The sequence below is a fragment of the Epinephelus lanceolatus genome, chromosome 4 (assembly GCF_041903045.1).
Source record: "Epinephelus lanceolatus isolate andai-2023 chromosome 4, ASM4190304v1, whole genome shotgun sequence".
NCBI classification, from domain to species: Eukaryota; Metazoa; Chordata; class Actinopteri; order Perciformes; family Serranidae; genus Epinephelus; species Epinephelus lanceolatus.
Genome location: NC_135737.1, coordinates 22,916,735 through 22,936,964, shown reverse-complemented (window position 1 = coordinate 22,936,964; position 20,230 = coordinate 22,916,735). Strand labels below are relative to the sequence as shown.

General features: G+C 41.2%; 2 protein-coding genes across 2 annotated transcripts; both read right to left on the bottom strand.

Moving 5' to 3' along the window:
• Positions 1-2,890: 2,890 nt before the first annotated feature.
• LOC117259887 (extracellular calcium-sensing receptor-like) lies at positions 2,891-7,253 on the bottom strand. The gene is made up of 8 exons (XM_033631671.2): positions 7,132-7,253; positions 6,270-6,564; positions 5,867-6,156; positions 5,333-5,628; positions 4,742-4,947; positions 4,385-4,606; positions 3,879-4,002; positions 2,891-3,795 (listed from the first exon to the last, which is right to left on the bottom strand). The coding sequence occupies exons 1-8, from the start codon at positions 7,236-7,238 to the stop codon at positions 2,891-2,893; spliced, it is 2,445 nt and encodes an 814-aa protein (XP_033487562.2). The 5' UTR covers positions 7,239-7,253.
• A 6,113-nt stretch (positions 7,254-13,366) lies between these two features.
• On the bottom strand, positions 13,367-18,261 carry LOC117259886 (extracellular calcium-sensing receptor-like). Its single transcript, XM_078166791.1, has 8 exons — positions 18,188-18,261; positions 17,312-17,606; positions 16,931-17,220; positions 16,367-16,662; positions 15,727-15,932; positions 15,371-15,592; positions 14,851-14,974; positions 13,367-14,271 (listed from the first exon to the last, which is right to left on the bottom strand). Exons 1-8 carry the CDS (start codon positions 18,256-18,258, stop codon positions 13,367-13,369), a joined length of 2,409 nt encoding a protein of 802 aa, XP_078022917.1. The 5' UTR covers positions 18,259-18,261.
• Between the last annotated feature and the right edge of the window lie 1,969 nt (positions 18,262-20,230).

The window sequence follows — 20,230 nt, the reverse complement described above, 5'->3', positions numbered from 1 at the left end:
TGAGCGCCAATTTCCTGATGTTAAATTCAGACAAAACTGAAGTTATTGTTCTTGGCCCCAAACAACTCAGAGACTCTTTATCTGATGACATAGTTTCTCTAGATGGCATTGCTCTGGCCTCTACCACTACCGTAAGAAACCTCGGAGTAATATTTGATCAAGATTTGTCTTTTAATTCTCATTTAAAGCAAACCTCACGGACTGCATTTTTTCATCTGTGTAATATTGCGAAAATTAGGCCTATCCTGACCTGAAAAGATGTAGAAAAATTGGTCCACGCTTTTGTTACCTCAAGGCTGGATTACTGTAACTCTCTATTATCAGGTAGCTCTAGTAAGTCCTTAAAAACTCTCCAGCTAACTCAGAATGCAGCAGCACGTGTACTAACAGGAACTAAGAAACGAGATCATATTTCTCCTGTTTTAGCTTCTCTGCACTGGCTCCCTGTAAAATCCAGAATTGAATTTAAAATCCTACTGTTAACTTATAAAGCTCTAAATGGTCAAGCTCTGTCATATCTTAGAGAGCTCATAGTGCCATATTATCCCACCAGAACACTGCGCTCTGAGAATGCAGGGTTACTCGTGGTCCCTAAAGTCTCCAAAAGCAGATCAGGAGCCAGAGCCTTCAGCTATCAGGCTCCTCTCCTGTGGAATCATCTTCCTGTTACGGTCCGGGAGGCAGACACCGTCTCCACATTTAAGACTAGACTTTAGACTTTCCTCATTGATAAAGCTTATAGTTAGGGCTGGCTCAGGCTTGCCCTGTACCAGCCCCTAGTTAGGCTGACTTAGGCCTAGTCTGCCGGAGGACCCCCTATAATACACCGGGCTCCCTCTCTCTCCCTCTCTCTCTCTCTCTCTCTCTCTCTCTCATCATATTACTGCATCTTGCTAACTCGGCCATTCTGGATGTCACTAACTCGGCTTCTTCTCCGGAGCCTTTGTGCTCCACTGTCTCTCAGATTAACTCATACCGCAGCGGTGCCTGGACAGCGTGACGTGTGTGGTTGTGCTGCTGCCGTGGTCCTGCCAGATGCCTCCTGCTGCTGCTGCCATCATTAGTCATTAGTCATACTTCTACTGTTATTATACACATATGACTATTGTCACACAAGTATACTGTCAGATATTAATACATACTTTCAACATATTGTACCACAGTAGCCAGAACTATAACTATAATATTATTACTTTCATTAATGTTGTTGTAAGCTACTGTCATTACCTGCATCTCTCTCTCTCTCTCTTTCTCTCTCTCTCTCTCTCTCTCTCTCTCTCTGTCTCATTGTGTCATATGGATTACTGTTAATTTATTATGCTGATCTGTTCTGTACGACATCTATTGCACGTCTGTCCGTCCTGGAAGAGGGATCCCTCCTCAGTTGCTCTTCCTGAGGTTTCTACCATTTTTTTTCCCCCGTTAAAGGGTTTTTTTTTTGGGGAGTTTTTCCTTATCCACTGTGAGGGTCTTAAGGACAGAGGGATGTCGTATGCTGTAAAGCCCTGTGAGGCAAATTGTGATTTGTGATATTGGGCTTTATAAATAAAATTGATTGATTGATTGATTGATTGAAGTCCCCCAGCAGAAATACCCAGAGCTTTCTTGAGGTCAACCAAAAGTCCTCCCCCATCTCCTCCCTTTCCCGGGTATTTGCTTCCACAACCACCACAGCTGCAGCCCTTCTGGCCACCCGGTACCCGTCTACTGTCTCAGGAGACCACTGGGCCAATAAAGCCTCAAAGGCCTCCTTCTTCAGCCTGATGGCCTCCTTTACCACAGGTGTCCACCCTGGGTTCTCAAGTTGCTGCCAGGACAGGTACCAATGACCTTCTGACCATAGCTTTTCACAGTTGCCTCCAGGCCTCAGCCAGACTTTCCAGTTCACCCTCATCATGCGATTGGTTTTACGAAGTCTGTTCGACAGGCTCTCCCGCCATCTGATCCAACTCACCACCAGGTGGTGATAAGTTGACTCTCTTCAGTGTTTGTGTCAAAGACATAGGGCTGCAGTTCTGATGATACAGCCACAAAGTTGATCATCAATCTTTGACATTAGGTGTTCTGGTACCAGGTACACATCTGAGCCTCCCAGTGATCAAAGATGGTCTTAATTATGCCCAATCCATGACAAGCACAGAAGTCCAATAACATAACACCACTCGGGTTCAGATCAGGCAGGCCGTTCCTCCCAGTCACCCCCCTCCAGGTTTTCCCATCAATGACAATGTGAGTGTTGAAGTCCCCCAGGAGAAATATAGAGTCCCAGGACAGCACCCCTTCCACAGCACCCTTTAGAAACTCAAAGAGGGCCAGGTACTCCAAAGTGCCGTTCGGTGAATAGGCTCAAACAACATTCAGAGACCTCCTCTCAGACTTGCAATCGCATTAAAGCGCTCAGCCGGGGGTTCGTGAGTATCCCTACACCTAAATATCACCTCTCTCCCTGGACAACTCTAAAACAGGTGAGAGTCCAGCCTCTCTCTAGGAGGTTGGTTCCAGAACAAGTACTATGTGTAGAGTCAAGCCCAACTCCATTTAGCTGGTACCACTCCATCTCCTGCTCCAGCTGTGGTTCCAGAGAGACAACAAGTCCCTTGAGCCAATCTGCGATGCCAGGGGTCAACACGACTAGGTCCTGCCTGCTGCCTGGCTCACAATGCACCCGATCCTAATGCCTATCAGTGTGGAGGCTATGCTCCACCTTGCCCCATGTGCTAAAGACCTAAAATAATACATTAACATATTTAATGATCATTTAAAAAATTAAAATTTTGAATGTAATATAACCCCCAAGTGTAAATATTTGAATCAACAAAATGAAGACTGTGTTGGATTTACACATCTCAACTTTATACTGTATGTTGCCATGTTTACTGTTTTGGGTGTCTTACGACTGATTTTTGTTCATTATATGTTTCTTGGTGTTCTTCTCTGGCTTAAACAATATGATGTAACACTTTGGAGCAAATATACATAGTAGTAGTCCAAAACTGGAGGCCAGAATAGCAAATATCTCCACAGCCACAGTAAACTTCCCAGGAGAGCTGACATATGCTGGGATAAAGGTGATCCAGACTGCACAGAATATCAGCATGCTGAAGGTGATAAGTTTGGCTTCATTAAAATTATCAGGTAGTTTCCGGGCTAGGACAGCTAACACAAAGCAAAAGACAGCCAGTAGGCCTATGTATCCAAGCACAGCCCAGAAACCAAAGGTTGATCCTAATGCACACTCCAGGATGATTCTCTTCTTATATGTGGTGAGGTTTTTCATTGGAAAAGGGGGACTAAGAACCAACCATATTGTACATATTAAAACTTGAATGAATGTGAAAACTACTACAGTCATTCTTTGCTGTGGAGGACCAAACCATTTCATCACATTACTGCCTGGGAGTGTAGCTTTGAAGGCCATTAACACTACAATTGTTTTTCCGAGAACACAAGACATACAGAGGACAAAGGTGATCCCAAATGCTGTGTGGCGCAGCATGCAGGACCACTCAGAGGGTGGTCCAATGAACGTTAATGGACATAAGAAACATAGAGTCAAGGAAAAGAGCAGCAGGAAGCTCAGCTCAGAGTTGTTGGCCCTGACAATCGGGGATTTCCTGTGACGATAGAATATAGTTGCTGTTATAATGGTAAGACAGGTGCCACCAACTGAGAACACAGCCAGGATGATTCCTAGGACCTCCCTGAAGGAAAGAAACTCTACAGGCTTGGGGAGACAAGTGTCTCTCTCTGCATTAGGCCAGAACTCCTTGGGACAAGGGAAACAATCAGGGGAATCTGGAAAACAATAAATGAAAAAGAGCTTATAAGCAACATCATACTATATATTTGATATTGCACAGTAGTGCATTAAAAGATACCTGTAGCATTGCTTATCTCTCCTTCAGGACATGGTACACAATCATAACAGCAGATGGGTTTTCCTCTCTGCAGCACTTTACGAGATCCTGGAGGACAGCTGTCAGTGCACACTGACACAGGCACCTGACACATAGATACAAACTCGCAAATGATCAGTTGTGCTACAAAGCTGTAAAGATTAAAGGATAGGTTTAAAGTTTTTAAGTCCGTCTAAAAAAGTACACATGCCAACATGTGCACTGAAAGTGTATTTGATCACTGTTCATTGTCCAATTCCTATTGGCTGTGGTTATCTTTCAAGGTTACAGTCTTTTTAGAACAAATTGCCTTATTGAGAACACTTACTTGGAAAACACAAACAGGGAATTTTATGCTAAAAATTCTGTGACTTTGGTAGGGATCTGTCCCCGGCCAAAATGGGCAGGACTAACAGGGAAATCACATTTCGTATCCTTTCAGATCACCAAATCTGAAAATGTCAAATTATTACTTTTGAGCTCCTCACTTGTGTGTCGCCCTCAACCCAGGTGAGCTTCCTGTTGATACTGAACTCCTGGCCCGCTGGCAGTGATGCATCATAGTGTCCTACTGTCACCAACTCAATGCTGCCACTCTCAGTTTTTTGCCAGTTAACCAGCTCGTATTTGGCCACAGGATCCCCGTTGGCATCAAATGATACATCATAACCATTTTGGGAAAAATTTACTTTCTTCAGCTGTGTTAAAACCTGTGAGGATGAAGTAAAGTTTGACAGTGAAGGACAGAAATGAAGACAATGTTAATATATATATACATACATATACGTATATAGGTTGTAGCAAAAGATGGGCATTGGGGTGTTCACATATTTGTTTCAACTGACCTCTTTGGGCTCTGTCTTGGTGAATTTGTCACACTGAGTTGTAGAATTAGTTTCCTGACACACTGCATTATGAATGGCATGAGCTATTGCATAAACAGCCTTGTACACCATGTTAGTGATTCGGAGCTGGGATGTGTCAGTATATGGGCTTTGGATCGTCTGTATGTCTTCATTTCCAGCACATACACTTTTGTCTGTGGTTGTACCTGAAAGAACACAGAGAGATTTTTATTGTCTTTGAAAATTACATGCCTTTTATCTAAATTTATGTATCACAATCGCATAAAACATGCTTATTTTACATTACACGTCAAGGAATTGTTTTGCACATGTCACAGTTTTTATTGTTATTATTTTTTCTTAATTGCTAGAGTTTTAGTTGCGTCAACCCCTTTTTTTCACCTTCTTGTATTCCATCTTAGGCTTACAATCCTCAGCCATTAGACAATAAGTAACATCTATGAATGTTCACGTGTTTTAATGCATTTAAAGTAAATGAATGATGATGAATCATTCTGAGTACAGTTAAGTTCAAGTTTTGTATCTTTATTTAGTTTAGTGGCCTGGAAACTCTGTAAACAATTTTCTTACTTTTCTCCAGTCTGCAGTTGAATGCATCCTCCCAGAACTCAGTAAGCACCGGAGAGGCAGCCACTGTAGAGGGAGAGAGATCCAGCAGGAAGTCTCTCAGACCTGGGATGACAGATTTCTCAATGGCAAATCCGATGGCTCCAGCACAGAAGCTGAACCTCAGCATGTCTTGGTTGGTTACCCAGGCCTCACTGCCGATCCACTGGCGAGGTGGAGAAGGCTTGAGTGACAGCTCCTCCAGCAGGATCCTCATGTCTCCAGAGGCTGTAAATGCCACAACAACCATAGCTGTTGACCTGGAAAGACATTATATTTCAGCATGAATATACAAATACAATTTTTCAAAATATAAAAAGGTAGATTACACAAACAGACATGAGAGTAATGACAGGAATAAATGATAAATGGTCAATTTGAAACTGAGAGAAAGATACAATCCTCCATCATATACTTAACAAAACATTTTATGTAGTTTTGTGTGAAGAAGATCAGTGTCAGCTCAGTGGACAAAAGCACAATCAGTGATGTAGAAACCTGCGGATAACATCAGCCACTCTCTGGATCCTGCTACGTGGGTTGGTCCGGAAGAAAGATTCGGAGTATTCCACACAGATTCCCTCTTTGTGTGCTGCGGCCAGGAAAGACGCCATGCCATTATTGCCATAGTCCGAATCTGACCTGACAGCACCTATCCATGTCCAGCCAAAGTGTTTTACCAACTTGGCCAGAGCATCAGCCTGAAACTGGTCACTAGGGATTGTTCTGAAGAAAGTCGGGTACTGCTGCTTATCTGACAGGCATGCACAAGTGGCAAAGTGGCTCACCTAACAGAAAACAACATTCTAATTATTCAACAGGACAGACAAAAAACCCAAACAAAATATAAAATCAGTACTGTATATCAAACACACAATTTTCAGAAATTCTAAATATTTACTTGAGGAATGTTAAAGGACCCAATGATGCGTGAGATGCTGATGGATGGCGTGGACCCAGACTCACCAACGACACCCATCACCATACCAGACTGTGAGCAATTGTCACGGGTGTAAAACACTGGGTCCAGGCTGCTTGAAAGTTGAAATGCCACATGCACAGCCACAGGTACTGAGCCACATGAGTCATAGATCTGATAACCGAGCTTGATGCCAGGAAGCAGCTCCATGCTGTTGTTAATCTCCTCGATGGCAAAAATCATTGCACGTGCAAAGCGCAGTTCACGGAAGCCAATGCTGCACAAACACTCCTGTCATTATTTGAACTTGTATATGAAAAGGACACTTCACAATTTAAAAAAAAAAAAAAACATAATAAAGGAAAACTGCAAGTCATAATTATGAGCAATAACTGATTACTGCACGTGCTGCTTTGAAACAAATACAGACATACATCAACAAGTTGCCTGAACACCAAAGATTAACACACAAGAATAGATATCAGTCAAAAATTCACATGAATTGTAAAGTATGGATTAACAGTAGTCAAGTCAATCTGTAGTCTTATTTATGTATTTTAATCATTATCTTGTTAATATTTGTATCAGATCTTAAACACACTTAAACTTTCAGACAATAAACACCAAAAAACTTTTTTTCTTAATTTAGTCTACTATATTTTACTATTTTTGTCAATATAATACCTAAAGTTCATACTGAAAATACTGACGTGTCACAGATTGTGAAAGTATATACGTTCTTTGCTTTGTGGCACAATTTCATCAGCTCATCACGCAGATCAAACCATTTTCATCCCCACACATGCAAACATACTCTTATCCTCCACTTCTCACTCTTACTCACCTCCCTGTGCATCTTAGTGGCTCAGGCATGGTGGTGTAGTTGTGCTTCACTGTATGCATGTAGGAGTGTATGGAGAAAACCCCACCAATAACATAGTCACCATCCATTGAGAAGGCAGGTACACGAGTGGCACCCTGAAGCTTACACTTCACAGATGAAGCCTCAGTGTTGGACCCAACAACAGTCTTATCTTCTGTACACCAAGCGCTTTGTTTGAGACCATCCCCAGAATTCAAAGCAAGAGTTGAATTAAGATCACCCAAATGAAGAGACAGCATCAGGCCAATAAAGAGAGCTGAGATCTCCATCCCTCAACTCTCTGCATGTGATCATACTGTTTGTTGACACTGGTTTATATAGATTTTCAGACAAAAGCTTCCCTCCTTCTACTGTACGTCAGCTTACTATACAGCATACAGAGGATGCTCTTACTCCTCTTGCAAAGTTATCATTTTGAACACCAAATGTCTTTCTAAGGTTGTTCGACAGTTTTTTTTTTCTTTTACTGTGTTTAAGCTCATTCCAGGTAAGCCTAACAAATGCACACCTTTGATCGGTTGTTTGTGTGGTTTAATGCTGTCTTAAATAAAGCAGGTACAGAAATATTATAGAAATGGCAGTAATGGTATTAACATTTTGAGAAAGAACTCAGCACTACATATTTGGTATCATATTTGTCTTTATTAATTTGATTTATTTTAATTTTTATTGTCAGCACATGAAAGATTTCTTTGAGCCACACAGGATAAAACAAGACATAAATAATAAGCACAGTAAAGTTTACTTTAAACTTACTCCACTAACACACATAAAACAGCACATGAGATAACCTAACCTTCAGTCAGACAGTCCTTTCTGGAAGAATGTTTTCATTTTAACTCAAACCATGATCTTTTTCCTAAAACTTCAGAACAATCTGGCTCAAAGCCCTAAAGGCAAACTTCTCCCAACAGCCATAAAACATGGACTAACAACATAGTTTACGTAACAAAAGTACAAAATTCAGCTCAGTAACTGTCAAGATTCATAGACAAAATATTTGCTTTTTGCTAGTCACACATTATTAGCTTCAGAATATTTACTTTTTTCCTATACTCATAGCTTAACAGTTTACATGTAATGTTATTATATTTCTTGCTCACCGTTGTTTTAAGTCACTGCATCTCCTGACAGGACAGCACATTTGAATTTCAGCATGCACGCATGTCTTTTCAGTCAAACATTGTTGAAACAGAGCACCTAATGGTGCTTTAGTGAGAAGTTAGCAGAGTAGGATGCCCATCCAGGCAGGTGCATTGTGTTTTTTGTCGTTACGTCATTGTTTATGTGCTTTGTGTTTTGACCCCTTTTTTCTCAGAAATCGAAAATATTTCCACACTACTGATATATTCCAGAGTAAATAACGTTATCCTTATTGTCTTCCTCTTGGCTACTTGTCGACTGCCTCCTGCTGTTTGACAGTGATGCAATACTTCAAAATATAGGCCTAACCTAAAGATGATAAAATGGATAAATGTTTTTGCTTTGCATTGATAATATTGGATTGCTGATCACTGAATCAATATATCGATCCATCTCAACGAATCGTTACGCCCCGATCAAAAAATACATATGAAAACATGACTGAATGTGAAAAATACTACAGTCATTCTTTGCTGTGGAGGACCAAACCATTTCATTGCATTACTAACTGGGAGTGTAGCTTTGAAGGCCAATAACACTGCTATTGTTTTTCAGAGAACACAAGACATACAGAGGACAGAGGTGCCATGAAGGTGTTCCCAAGTGCTGTGTGGCGCAGTTTGCAGGACCACTCAGAGGGTGGTCCAATGAAAGTTAACGGACATAAGAAACATAAAGCCAGGAAGAAGAGCAGCAGGAAGCTTAGCTCAGAGTTGTTGGCCCTGATAATTGGGGATGTCCTTTTAAGACAGAACACAACTGCTCTTTTAACGTTAAGACAGGTACCACTAATTAAAAACAGGTCTTCAGTCTAGCTGCTTGAGCAGGCTGCAACTAGATCAGAGAGCTTTGTTTATAGCTTCTGCTGTGTAAGTTGACACAGGGTGGAGGAATGGTGTAGCAGGTGCAACTAACAACCACAACCCTGCTCTGTCCCTTAGATGCATAAGTGGGTCAAAAATGACACGGTGAGGTTGTTTTCTTGTGATATCTTCGTAATGAAAAGTTGTTATCATTTCATATTCCAGCTATTCCTCAAAAAACTTGTTATCATGCCATTAAAATTTTTCACTTACCTTTTATACATTTTACAAAATTATAGTTTTTGTATTACTACCCCAAGCTTCCATAAGTGGGTCAAAAATGACCCACATTCATTTCCTATGGAATTTCATGGTAACCTTTGAATCTTATCATCTGTGACTGTCTGAAATTTATATTTTGTGGACCACACAGACAATGGCCTCTAGTTTCGAAGTATACTCCCTATCTGGTGTGTGTGTGTGTGTGTGTGTGTGTGTGTGTGTGATTGAATATTGTGTGAAAGAGTATGTGTTTCTTATCATCTATCATCAAATTTGCCTATTTTATAGTTTGCGAAAATAGCTAGCTAACATTAGCTAGATAAATATATGTACTTTACTGTATGTATTGCGTGCACGTGTGTGTGTGTGTGTGTGTGTGTGTGTGTGTTTGCACACACGCGCGCACTTGTGTGTGCATGTGTGTCGGTGTGCGCGCGGATGCATGTGTGCATTTATTTATATAGCTACATATTGATCAATAGGTTTGCTTGTCATTCAAAACATTCTCTTCGTTTTATGTTTCCTCATCCAAAGTGTTATGGCTGCGAGGTATACAGCTGAAATGGTTGTAAGGATGCTGAATGAAGAGGCAGTTATGGGATTGGACTCAGAATCTGAAATATCAGACGATGAGGACCCAGACTATTGTCCAGGTGGAGGTGTCGGTCGTCCACCTGGAAATCCAACTGAACAGGATTGTACAGTTACACACACACACACGCATATACTCTCTTTCACACACACACACACACACACACACACACACACACAAACACACACACACACCACACGTACAAAATGGATGTTGACATTGTTCTATTGCTGTTGTGTAATTTTCATTTCCAATTTTCAAAATGTTTTAAAAATGTTAAAAATGTAAAAAAAAACACTGAAAAATAAAAATATTTCAACCATGAAATCATTCTTATGTGGACCAAAATATAATAAAAATGATTTTTCTTAACCAAAATGACAAAAGTGACATAAAAACACAGTGATTCTAACACGGGTCATTTTTGACCCACTTATGGAAGAGTGTAGGGTCCACTCACTCGTGCATCTAAGGGCTATAGAGTTCAAAGGAGAAGACCCAATGGAGTGCAGAAGCTTCTATCTAAGTTGGCTTGGTGACATTCCAGGGTGTCACTTGTTATAGTAGTGCCAATCACGTTTTTAGATGGGACCATAGGCAGGATGTCACACTGAGGTATGACTTTAGGGACCCTTGGAAGTTGAATTCAAATGACCTTTCTTTGTTGAATCAACAAAAGAGGCAACATCTGCCATTCCCTGTAAACTGAACTTACAGGAGATGTCTTCAGATGTCCGGTTTAAATCCCAACAAGGCAAACCACCATTTACCAGCAGAGAACCTGTACTCAGACTTGGAGGTACGGACTCTCATGCCTACTGCTTCACCCTCCACTACAACCTACTCTAGTGTGTGCTGGAGGCCATTGTGTGATAAAGCCAACATAACCAAATCATCTGCAAAGAGCAGAAATGCAATTCTGAGGTCTCATACTGGATCCTATCCTCCCCCCTAGCTGCACCTTGAATTCCTGTCCATGAAGATCTCAAACAGAATTGGTGACAAGGGACAACCCTGGCAGAAGCAAACACTGAAAAGTAGTTTGACTTTCTGCCGAGTATATGTACACAGCTCTGACTTTGGGTATACAAGGACCGGATAGCTTGTAGCAATGACCGTGGTGCCCTGTTTTCCCGCAGTACCCCCCACAAGACTCCCCAGGGGACATGGTCATGAGCCTTCTCCAAGTCCACTGTTCCAAGGCCAGGACGGAACTTGCCTAGCTCCTCATGAATCCGAGGTCTGACATTCAGTTGGATCCTCCTTTCAGGGACCCTGTAATAAACGTTCCCCGTGAGGCTGAGCAGTGCGATAACCCAGTAATGGGAGCACATACTCAGGTCTCCATGTTTTGGGAAAAATGCCATTGAAGAGTTTTTGACTCGTCTGTAACCTCTGTCAGGGAAATGGGTGAGGCTTACCACTGAGTCTTCATACTTCACACAATATCCCTGATTCAGCTCACCACCAGGTTGGAGTCAGGGTGTCACATATCACAATAGTGTCCAATCATGTTTTTAGCTGTGTCCATGGGCAGGATGTCACATTAAGATATGACTTGAGGGACCCTTGGAAGTTGAATGCGAATGACCTTTGTTTTTCGTGACCAAGCCTGATCTGATTCAGCTCACTACCAGGTTGTGATCATTTTTTTTAGCTCTGCTCCTCTCCATACCTGTTTCTTCAATTCGTATAGCTGCAGATCTGATGTTGCAACCATGAGTTTTTTCATTGATCTTTAGATGAGGGTGTTCTAGTGCCAAGTACAATCATGAACCACCCCATGGTCGGACATGGTCTTCATTATGGTCAAACCATGACTAGCACAGGAGTCCAGTAACACCACTGCTAAGGTTCAGATCAGGCAGGCTGTTCCTCCCAATCACCCCCCTCCCGGTTTCTCCATCATTGGCCATGTAAGCGTTGAAGTCCCTTGGCAGAACTAGCCAGAACTTTCTTGAGGCCAACCAAAAGTCCTCACCCATCTCCTCCCACACCCAGGTATTTGCTTCCGCAATCACTGCAGCTGCAGCCCGTCTGGCGAACCAGTACCCATTTACTGCTTCAGGCAACCACTGGGCCAACAAAAACTGAAGGGCTTCATTCTTCAGCCTGATGGCCTCCTTTATCGCTGGTGGCCACCAGTCAGTTTTCAAGCTTCCGCCAGGACAAGGTCCAATCCCTCTGACCACAGGTGCTTCCAGGCTTCAGCCAGACATTCCCAGTTCACCCTCACTACGTGTATTGGTTTTCCAGGTCCATCCAACAGCCACCCACGCCATCTGATCCAATACACCACCAGGTGCTGATAAGTTGACAGCTCTGCTCCTCTCTTTAGCTAAATGTCCAAGACATACAGCCACAGATATGATGATATAATTACAAAGTCGATAATTGATCTTTGGCCTAGGGTGTTCTGGTGCCATCAATGCTTATGAACCTCCCTATGCTCGATCATGGTGTTCATTTTGGCCAATCCATGACAAGCAGAGATTCCAATCACATAACACCACTCAGATCAGATTTAGATCAGGCAGACTGTTTTTCCCATTCACCCCCCTTCAGGTTTCTCCATCGATGCCAACATGAGCACTGAAGTTCCCCAGGTGAACTATAGAGTCCCCGGTCGGCAATCCTTCCAGGACAGCCCCCAGAGATTTCATTCCATGGTACTCCAAACTGCCGTTTGTTGCATAGGTACAAACAACAATCAGAGTTGAAGACCTCCTCTCAGCAACTAGCACTTGCAACAAAGTGGCCATCAGCGAGACAACAGTGCTCATCTGGGGGCTCATGAGTATCCCCACACCCACCTGGAACTTCTCACCTCAGGCAACTCCAAAAAAGGTGTCTAGCCCCTCTTCAGGAGTTTGGTTCAAGAGCCATTGCTATGCATCCCAAGAGCCAGTTTTCAGCATGACTAGGTCCCTGGCCCTTCCTGGCGCTAGACTTGCAATGCACCTGATCCTGATGCTTATCCCACAGAGTGAGTGATAGTTTTACATTGTTTTTCTGGGTGTGCCATTTCCTACAGGCCTAAAATAATACATTACAATATTAAAGAGACATTCAGAGAATGAAAAGTATTAAATGTAAATCAATTAGTAAGTGTAAATATTTAAGTCAGTAAGATGAAGACTGTGTTGGATTTGCATGTCTCTTTATACTGTATGTTGTTTTGTATGCAGACGATAAAAAAAAAATATTTGTCAAGAAGACAATAACTTTAGAAAGGATATTGCAAAAAATTGTAATAAAATTACGAAATATTTAATGTTAAGCATGTGTTATTATGTAAATCAACTGGATGAAGACTGTATATAATGTGCACATCATGAGCTTTATGCTGTTGCAATCTTAACTGTTTCCAAATGTCTTATGACTGATTGTTTTTCATCAAATGTTTCTTGGTGTTCTTTTCTGGCTTAAACAATATGATGAAACACTTTGGAGCAAATATACACAGTATTAGTCCAAAACTGGAGGCCAGAATAGCAAATATCTCCACAGCCACAGTAAATTTCCCAGGAGAGCTGACATATGCTGGGATAAAGGTGATCCAGACTGCACAGAATATCAACATGCTGAAGGTGATAAGCTTAGCTTCATTGAAATTATCAGGTAGTTTCCGGGCTAGGACAGCTAACACAAAGCAAAAGACAGCCAGTAGGCCTATGTATCCAAGCACAGCCCAGAACCCTATAGCTGAGCCTAATGCACACTCCAGAATAATTCTCTTCTTATATGTGGTGAGGTTTTTCATTGGAAAAGGGGGACTAAGAACCAACCATATTGTACATATTAAAACTTGAATGAATGTGAAGAATACCACAGTCATTCTTTGCTGTGGAGGACCAAACCATTTCATCACATTACTGCCTGGGAGTGTAGCTTTGAAGGCCATTAACACTACAATTGTTTTTCCAAGAACACAAGACATACAGAGGACAAAGGTGATCCCAAATGCTGTGTGGCGCAGCATGCAGGACCACTCAGAGGGTGGTCCAATGAAGGTTAATGGACATAAGAAACATAGAGTCAGAGAGAAGAGCAGCAGGAAGCTCAGCTCAGAGTTGTTGGCCCTGACAATGGGGGATTTCCTGTGATGATAGAATACAGCTGTTGTTATAACGGTAAGACAGGCGCCACCAACTGAGAATGCAGCCAGGATGATTCCTAGGACCTCGCTGAAGGAAAGAAACTCTACAGGCTTGGGGAGACAAGTGTCTCTCACTGCATTAGGCCAGAACTCCTTGGGGCAAGGGAAACAATCAGGGGAATCTGAAAAACAATAAATGAAAATGAGCTTTTAAAGGGAGAGTGCACCCAAAAATGAAAATTCAGCCATTATCTACTCACCCATATCTTTTAGCTACTGTGGTTACTGTTGTCTCCCCATGCGGTGCACGTGTCACGTGATGTAAACACGGGTGAGCAAAGCTCATGCTTTCGCTGGTCGCGCGCACGCGTGAGCGCGGAGCACAGAGAAGCAGTCAGGGCTACAGGCTACAGTGAGGCTAAAAACAGAGTTGATGACGTTTTTCGAAACAACTTTTTATGTCGGGGCTGCAGCACACTTGGATCACTACGGATGAGCAGTATGGAGATACTTTGTGGATTAAATTTTGTGTTCTTGGACGTTAGTCTGGGGCGCCGTCTGCCACTAGGTGTGATGGCCGCTCCCCCCGCCGATCTCCGCAAGGGATATGAGGACTCTAAAACTTCACCAGGGCCTCCTTCGGCATATGGGTGAGTAGATAATGGCTGAATTTTCATTTTTGGGTCCACTATCCCTTTAAGCAGTGTCATACAATGTATTTGATGTTGTACAGTGGATATGCATCAGAAAATAAAGCATACCTGTAACATTGCTTATCTCTCCTTCAGGACAGGGTTTACAATCGTAACAGCAGATGGGTTTTCCTTTCTGCAGCACTTTACGAGTTCCTGGAGGACAGCTGTCAGTGCACACTGACACAGGCACCTGACACATAGATAAAAATAGACCCACAAATAATCAGGTGTGCTACAAAGCTCAGAGGATTAAAGGATAGGTTAAACATTTTTATGTCTGTTAAATAAAGTACTCACATACCAATATGTGTACTGAAAATGTGTGTGATTACTGTGACCATTTCTCTTGTTTGTACTGACTGTGGTTATTTTTCAAGGTTAATCTTTTTAACACTTATCGCCTTATTGTGAACACTTATTTGGAAAACAAAAAGAGGGAATTTCATGACAGAAACACTATGACTTTGGTAGGGATCTCCTCATAGTCAGAATGGACAGGAGGAACAGGAAACAAAGAAATATACCCTTTAAGATCATCAAATGTGAATATGTTGATACGTTAATTCATTACATTTGGACTCCTTACTTGTGTGCCACCTTCCACCCAGGTGAGCTTCCTGTTGATACTGAACTCCTGGCCCGCTGGCAGTGATGCATCATAGTGTCCTACTGTCACCAACTCAATGCTGCCACTCTCACTTTTTTGCCAGTTAACCAGCTCGTATTTGGCCACAGGATCCCCGTTGGCATCAAATGATACATCATAACCATTTTGAGAAAAACTGACTTTCTTCAGCTGCGTGAGAACCTGTGAGGATGAAGTAAAGAAATAAGAAATCGAATACTATTAAGTCAAATTAAATTAAATTTACTTGATAAAAGGTACATTATAGTTGAACAATAACATTTGGGTGATCACTTATTTGTCTTGTTTTGACTGACCTCTTTGGGCTCTGTCTTGGTGAATTTGTCACACTGAGTTGTAAAATTAGTTTCCTGACACACTGCATTATGAATGGCATGAGCTATTGCATAAACAGCCTTGTACACCATGTTAGTGATTCGGAGCTGAGATGTGTCAGTGTACGGGGTCTGGATCATCTGTATGTCTTCAGTTCCATCACATACACTTTTATCTGTGGCTGCACCTGAAAGAACACAGACAGATTGTCTTTGAAAATCTTTGAAAATTATATTATCATTCCTTCTTATGTTTTTTTTTTTTTTTGACCTGACAAACTTGGGTTATATCTAATTTTATGTGTCAATATTGCATAAAACATGCTTATTTCACAGTACATGTCAATGGATTATTTTGCACACATCTCAATTTCTAATTTTTCTTTTCTTTTTTTCTTTTTAATCATTGGAACTTGAGTTTTGTCAGCCCTTATGGGGTTTTTTACCTTCATGTATTCCATCTTGAGCTTACAACCACAAGCCATTAGACAATAAGTGACATTTATAAATGTTCACCTGTTTTAATGCATTTAAAATGAATCATTCTTAGTAAAGTAAAGTACAAGTTTGTATCTTTACTGAGCATCGTGGCATAGAAACTGTCTGTACACAATTTCCTCACTTTTTCTCAGCCTGCAGTTGAATGTATCCTCCCAGAACTCAGTAAGCACCGGAGAGGCAGCAACTTTAGAGGGAGAGAGATCCAGCAGGAAGTCTCTCAGACCTGGGATGACAGATTTCTCAATGGCAAATCCAATGGCTCCAGCACAGAAGCTGAACCTCAGCATGTCTTGGTCGGTTACCCAGGCCTCACTGCCTATCCACTGGCGAGGTGGAGAAGGCTTGAGTGACAGCTCCTCCAGCAGAATCTTCAGGTCTCCAGGGGCTGTAAATGCCACAACAACCATAGCTGTCGACCTGGAGAGACATAATAATGCATTATCATATTTTTTTCAACATGAATACAGACATGAGAGTTGCTTTAATATTTGGTCCCACTGACTGTATGTTTGTAACAATATCAGTAATACGTATGTCAGAAATAACCTGGAAAATGATAAATGGTCAATTTGAAACTAATAAAACAATCCTCCATCATATACTGAAAATAACATTTTATATGGTGTTGTGTGTAGTAGGCCAGTGTCACCACCAGGAACAAAAGCAAAATCAGTGATGTAGAAACCTGCGGATAACATCAGCCACTCTCTGGATCCTGCTGCGTGGGTGGGTCCGATAGAAAGATTCAGAGTATTCCACACAGATTCCCTCTTTGTGTGCTGCGTCCAGGAAAGACGCCATGCCATTATTGCCATAGTCTGAATCTGACCTGACAGCACCTATCCAAGTCCAGCCAAAGTGTTTTACCAACTTGGCCAGAGCGTCAGCCTGAAACTGGTCACTAGGGATTGTTCTGAAGAAAGTTGGGTACTGCTGCTTATCTGACAGACATGCACAAGTGGCAAAGTGGCTCACCTAAATGAAAACAGCGTAATTATTTAACAGGACATAAAAAAATCAGTACTGTGTATTTAACACACAATTTTCCAGAACTCAGAATATTTACTTGAGCAATGTTAAAGGACCCAATGATGCGGGAGATGCTGATGGATGGCGTGGACCCAGACTCACCAACGACACCCATCACCATACCAGAGTGTGAGCAATTGTCACGGGTGTAAAACACTGTGTCCAGGCTGCTTGAAACCTGGAATGCCACATGCACAGCCACAGGCACTGAGGCGCACGTGTCATAGATCTGATAACCGAGCTTGATGCCAGGAAGCAGCTCTGTGCTGTTGTTAATCTCCTCGATGGCAAAAATCATTGCACGTGAGGAGCGCAGTTCACTGGAGATGATGCTGCACAAACACTCTTGTCATTGTTCAAACTTAAATATGAAAAGGACATTTCACAGTTTTAACAGAAATACATAATATAGGAGAACTGTAAGTCATTGTTTTGGGTAATAACTGATTGCTGCATGTGCCTCTTTAAAACAATACAGACCTACATTAAAGAGTTGCCTGAACAACAAAGATTAAAACACAAGGACAGATATCAGTCAAAACTCCACATGAATTGTAAAGTATGGATTACCAATAGTCTATAGTCTCATGTATTCATTCATTCATTCATTCATTCATTCATTCATTCATATTAATTATTACCTTGTTAATATTTCAGTTAAACACACCAAAACATTCAGAGAATAAACACAAAAAAGTTTTTTTGTTCATATAATCTCCTAATCTTTCCTATTTTTGTGAATATAATACCTGAAGTTCTTACAGAAAATATAGAATTGTGAAAGCATATAAATTCTTTGCTTTAGCATTTTCAATACAAAAGATTTGTGGCACAATTTTCAAGTCATCATGCAAAACATTTTCATCTCCACAGTCTAACATACTCTTGTCCTCCGCTTCTCCCTCTTACTCACCTTCCTGTGCACCTTAGTGGCTCAGGCATGGTGGTGTAGTTGTGCTTCACTGAATGCATGTAGGCATGCATGGAGAAAACACCCCCAATAACGTAGTCACCATCCGCTGAGAAGGCAGGTAGACGAGTAGTACCCTGAAGCTTACACTTCACAGATGAAGCCTCAGTGTTGAACCCAGCCCCAGTCCTAACCTCTTTAAACCCAACCTTTTGTTTCATACGATACCCAGAACCATTCAAAGCAAGAGCTGAGTTCAGCTCACACAGACCAAGAGACAGCATCAGGCCAATAAAGAGAGCTGAGATCTCCATCCCTCAACTCTCTGCATGTGATCATACTGTGTGTGTTGACATTAGTTTATATAGATTTTCAGACAAATAATTCCCTCATCCTACTTTACGTCAGTTTACAATACAGCAGAGAGAGGATGCTCTTACCAGAGGTGGGGGACTCATGTCACATGACTTGACTCGAGTCAAAGTGAAGTTGCAAATTTATGAATGAATGAATGAATTTATGAATTTATAAATGTTTTGATACTGCCACAGTGTGTAACGACTGTTCCTGCCTGCTGACTGAACATAAGTTCACTGTGAGTGTATGTATGTGCGCTTGTTGTGCGCATCCGTGTGTCATGACAGTTTCTCCAGTGACTTTTTCGGCCTCCCGTTCCTGCTCAGTTTGCATTTGGGGATTTTAACAGTGGGTTATTATATCGCCTGCTCTCTCACAACAGGAAGCAGCTCCGTGCTGGTATTTTATTTTTATTATGGGTTAATCTGCTGATTATTTACCATTAATCTATTGGTTTGTAAAAATTCCAATTCTAATTCTAATAAAAAATCAAAACAGCAAAAAAAAAAAATCCTCACATTTGTGAATCTGGAACCATGATTTTTTTTTTTGATTAAAAAAAATTGCCACATTAAGAGTGGCAAATTATTTTTTTCAATAACTGACTTATAGTTGCAACTGTATTTGTACATTTTCATTTGTTTTGAGTGGAAAATCTTAATTTTAAAAGTAACTAGTTACTAAATCTGTCATGAGGAGAACAGACTCAGATTTGTTCTGGCAGTACCTGAGTAAATGTATTGAGTTACATTAGACCACTGGGTGCAATTTATCTCATATTATCTTGATGAATTTGTGAGTATGACTTGACTGTGACTTGTTTGGCCCCACCAATGACTTGATTCGTTCGACTTATGGCAAGGACTCAACTTGACTTACAAGCTTGATTTTCACCACGGTGACTTGGGGCTTACTTATGACTTGCACATGTGTGACTTACTCCCACCTCTGGATCTTACCCGATGGTCATTAATTTGCTCTTATCCGAGTCTTTTCTATGGGCTGTATGTACAAAATACAGTAATCTGTACTCATTATCCATGTCTCTTTACTCCTCTTGCAAAGTAATTGTGAACACAAGATGTCTTCCTAAGATTGTTCTACACTTTTTTAATGTGGTCTTAAATAAGGCAGATACAGAAATATTATGGATTCAGCAATAATGGTATTAATTTTTATATTATATTATAATTAGAATTATTTTCAGAAAGAACTCAGCGCTACATGTGTATGTTAGGATTTTTGTCTTTAATATTTTAATTTAATTTAATCTAATTTATCAGCACATAAAAAATATTTGTAAAATAACATGCTAACTCACCACAAAAGAAACCAAAATGCTGAATTTAACCTTTTTGTTTCCAGACCTTGGGTGTCTTAGGATTGAATTTTAATTGATAAATGTTTGTTTGTGCTCTCTGGCTTAAACAATATGATGAAACACATGGGCGCAAATATAACGTTCGGTTACATTGTAACCTTGGTACTCTGCTGTAGGAGATTATCTCCCCAGTAGTTATATCATAACTATGGGAATTAACCCCACCTGGGGTAATCAACATGGAAAATTAATAATCTTTAAGACACACCACTTTACGTGGCCCGCATGCATGCGCATGCACCAACTGACTGACATTAATTGGAACGGATACCAGCGGCCTTGAGGCTCACTCAGAGAACCAAGGGGGG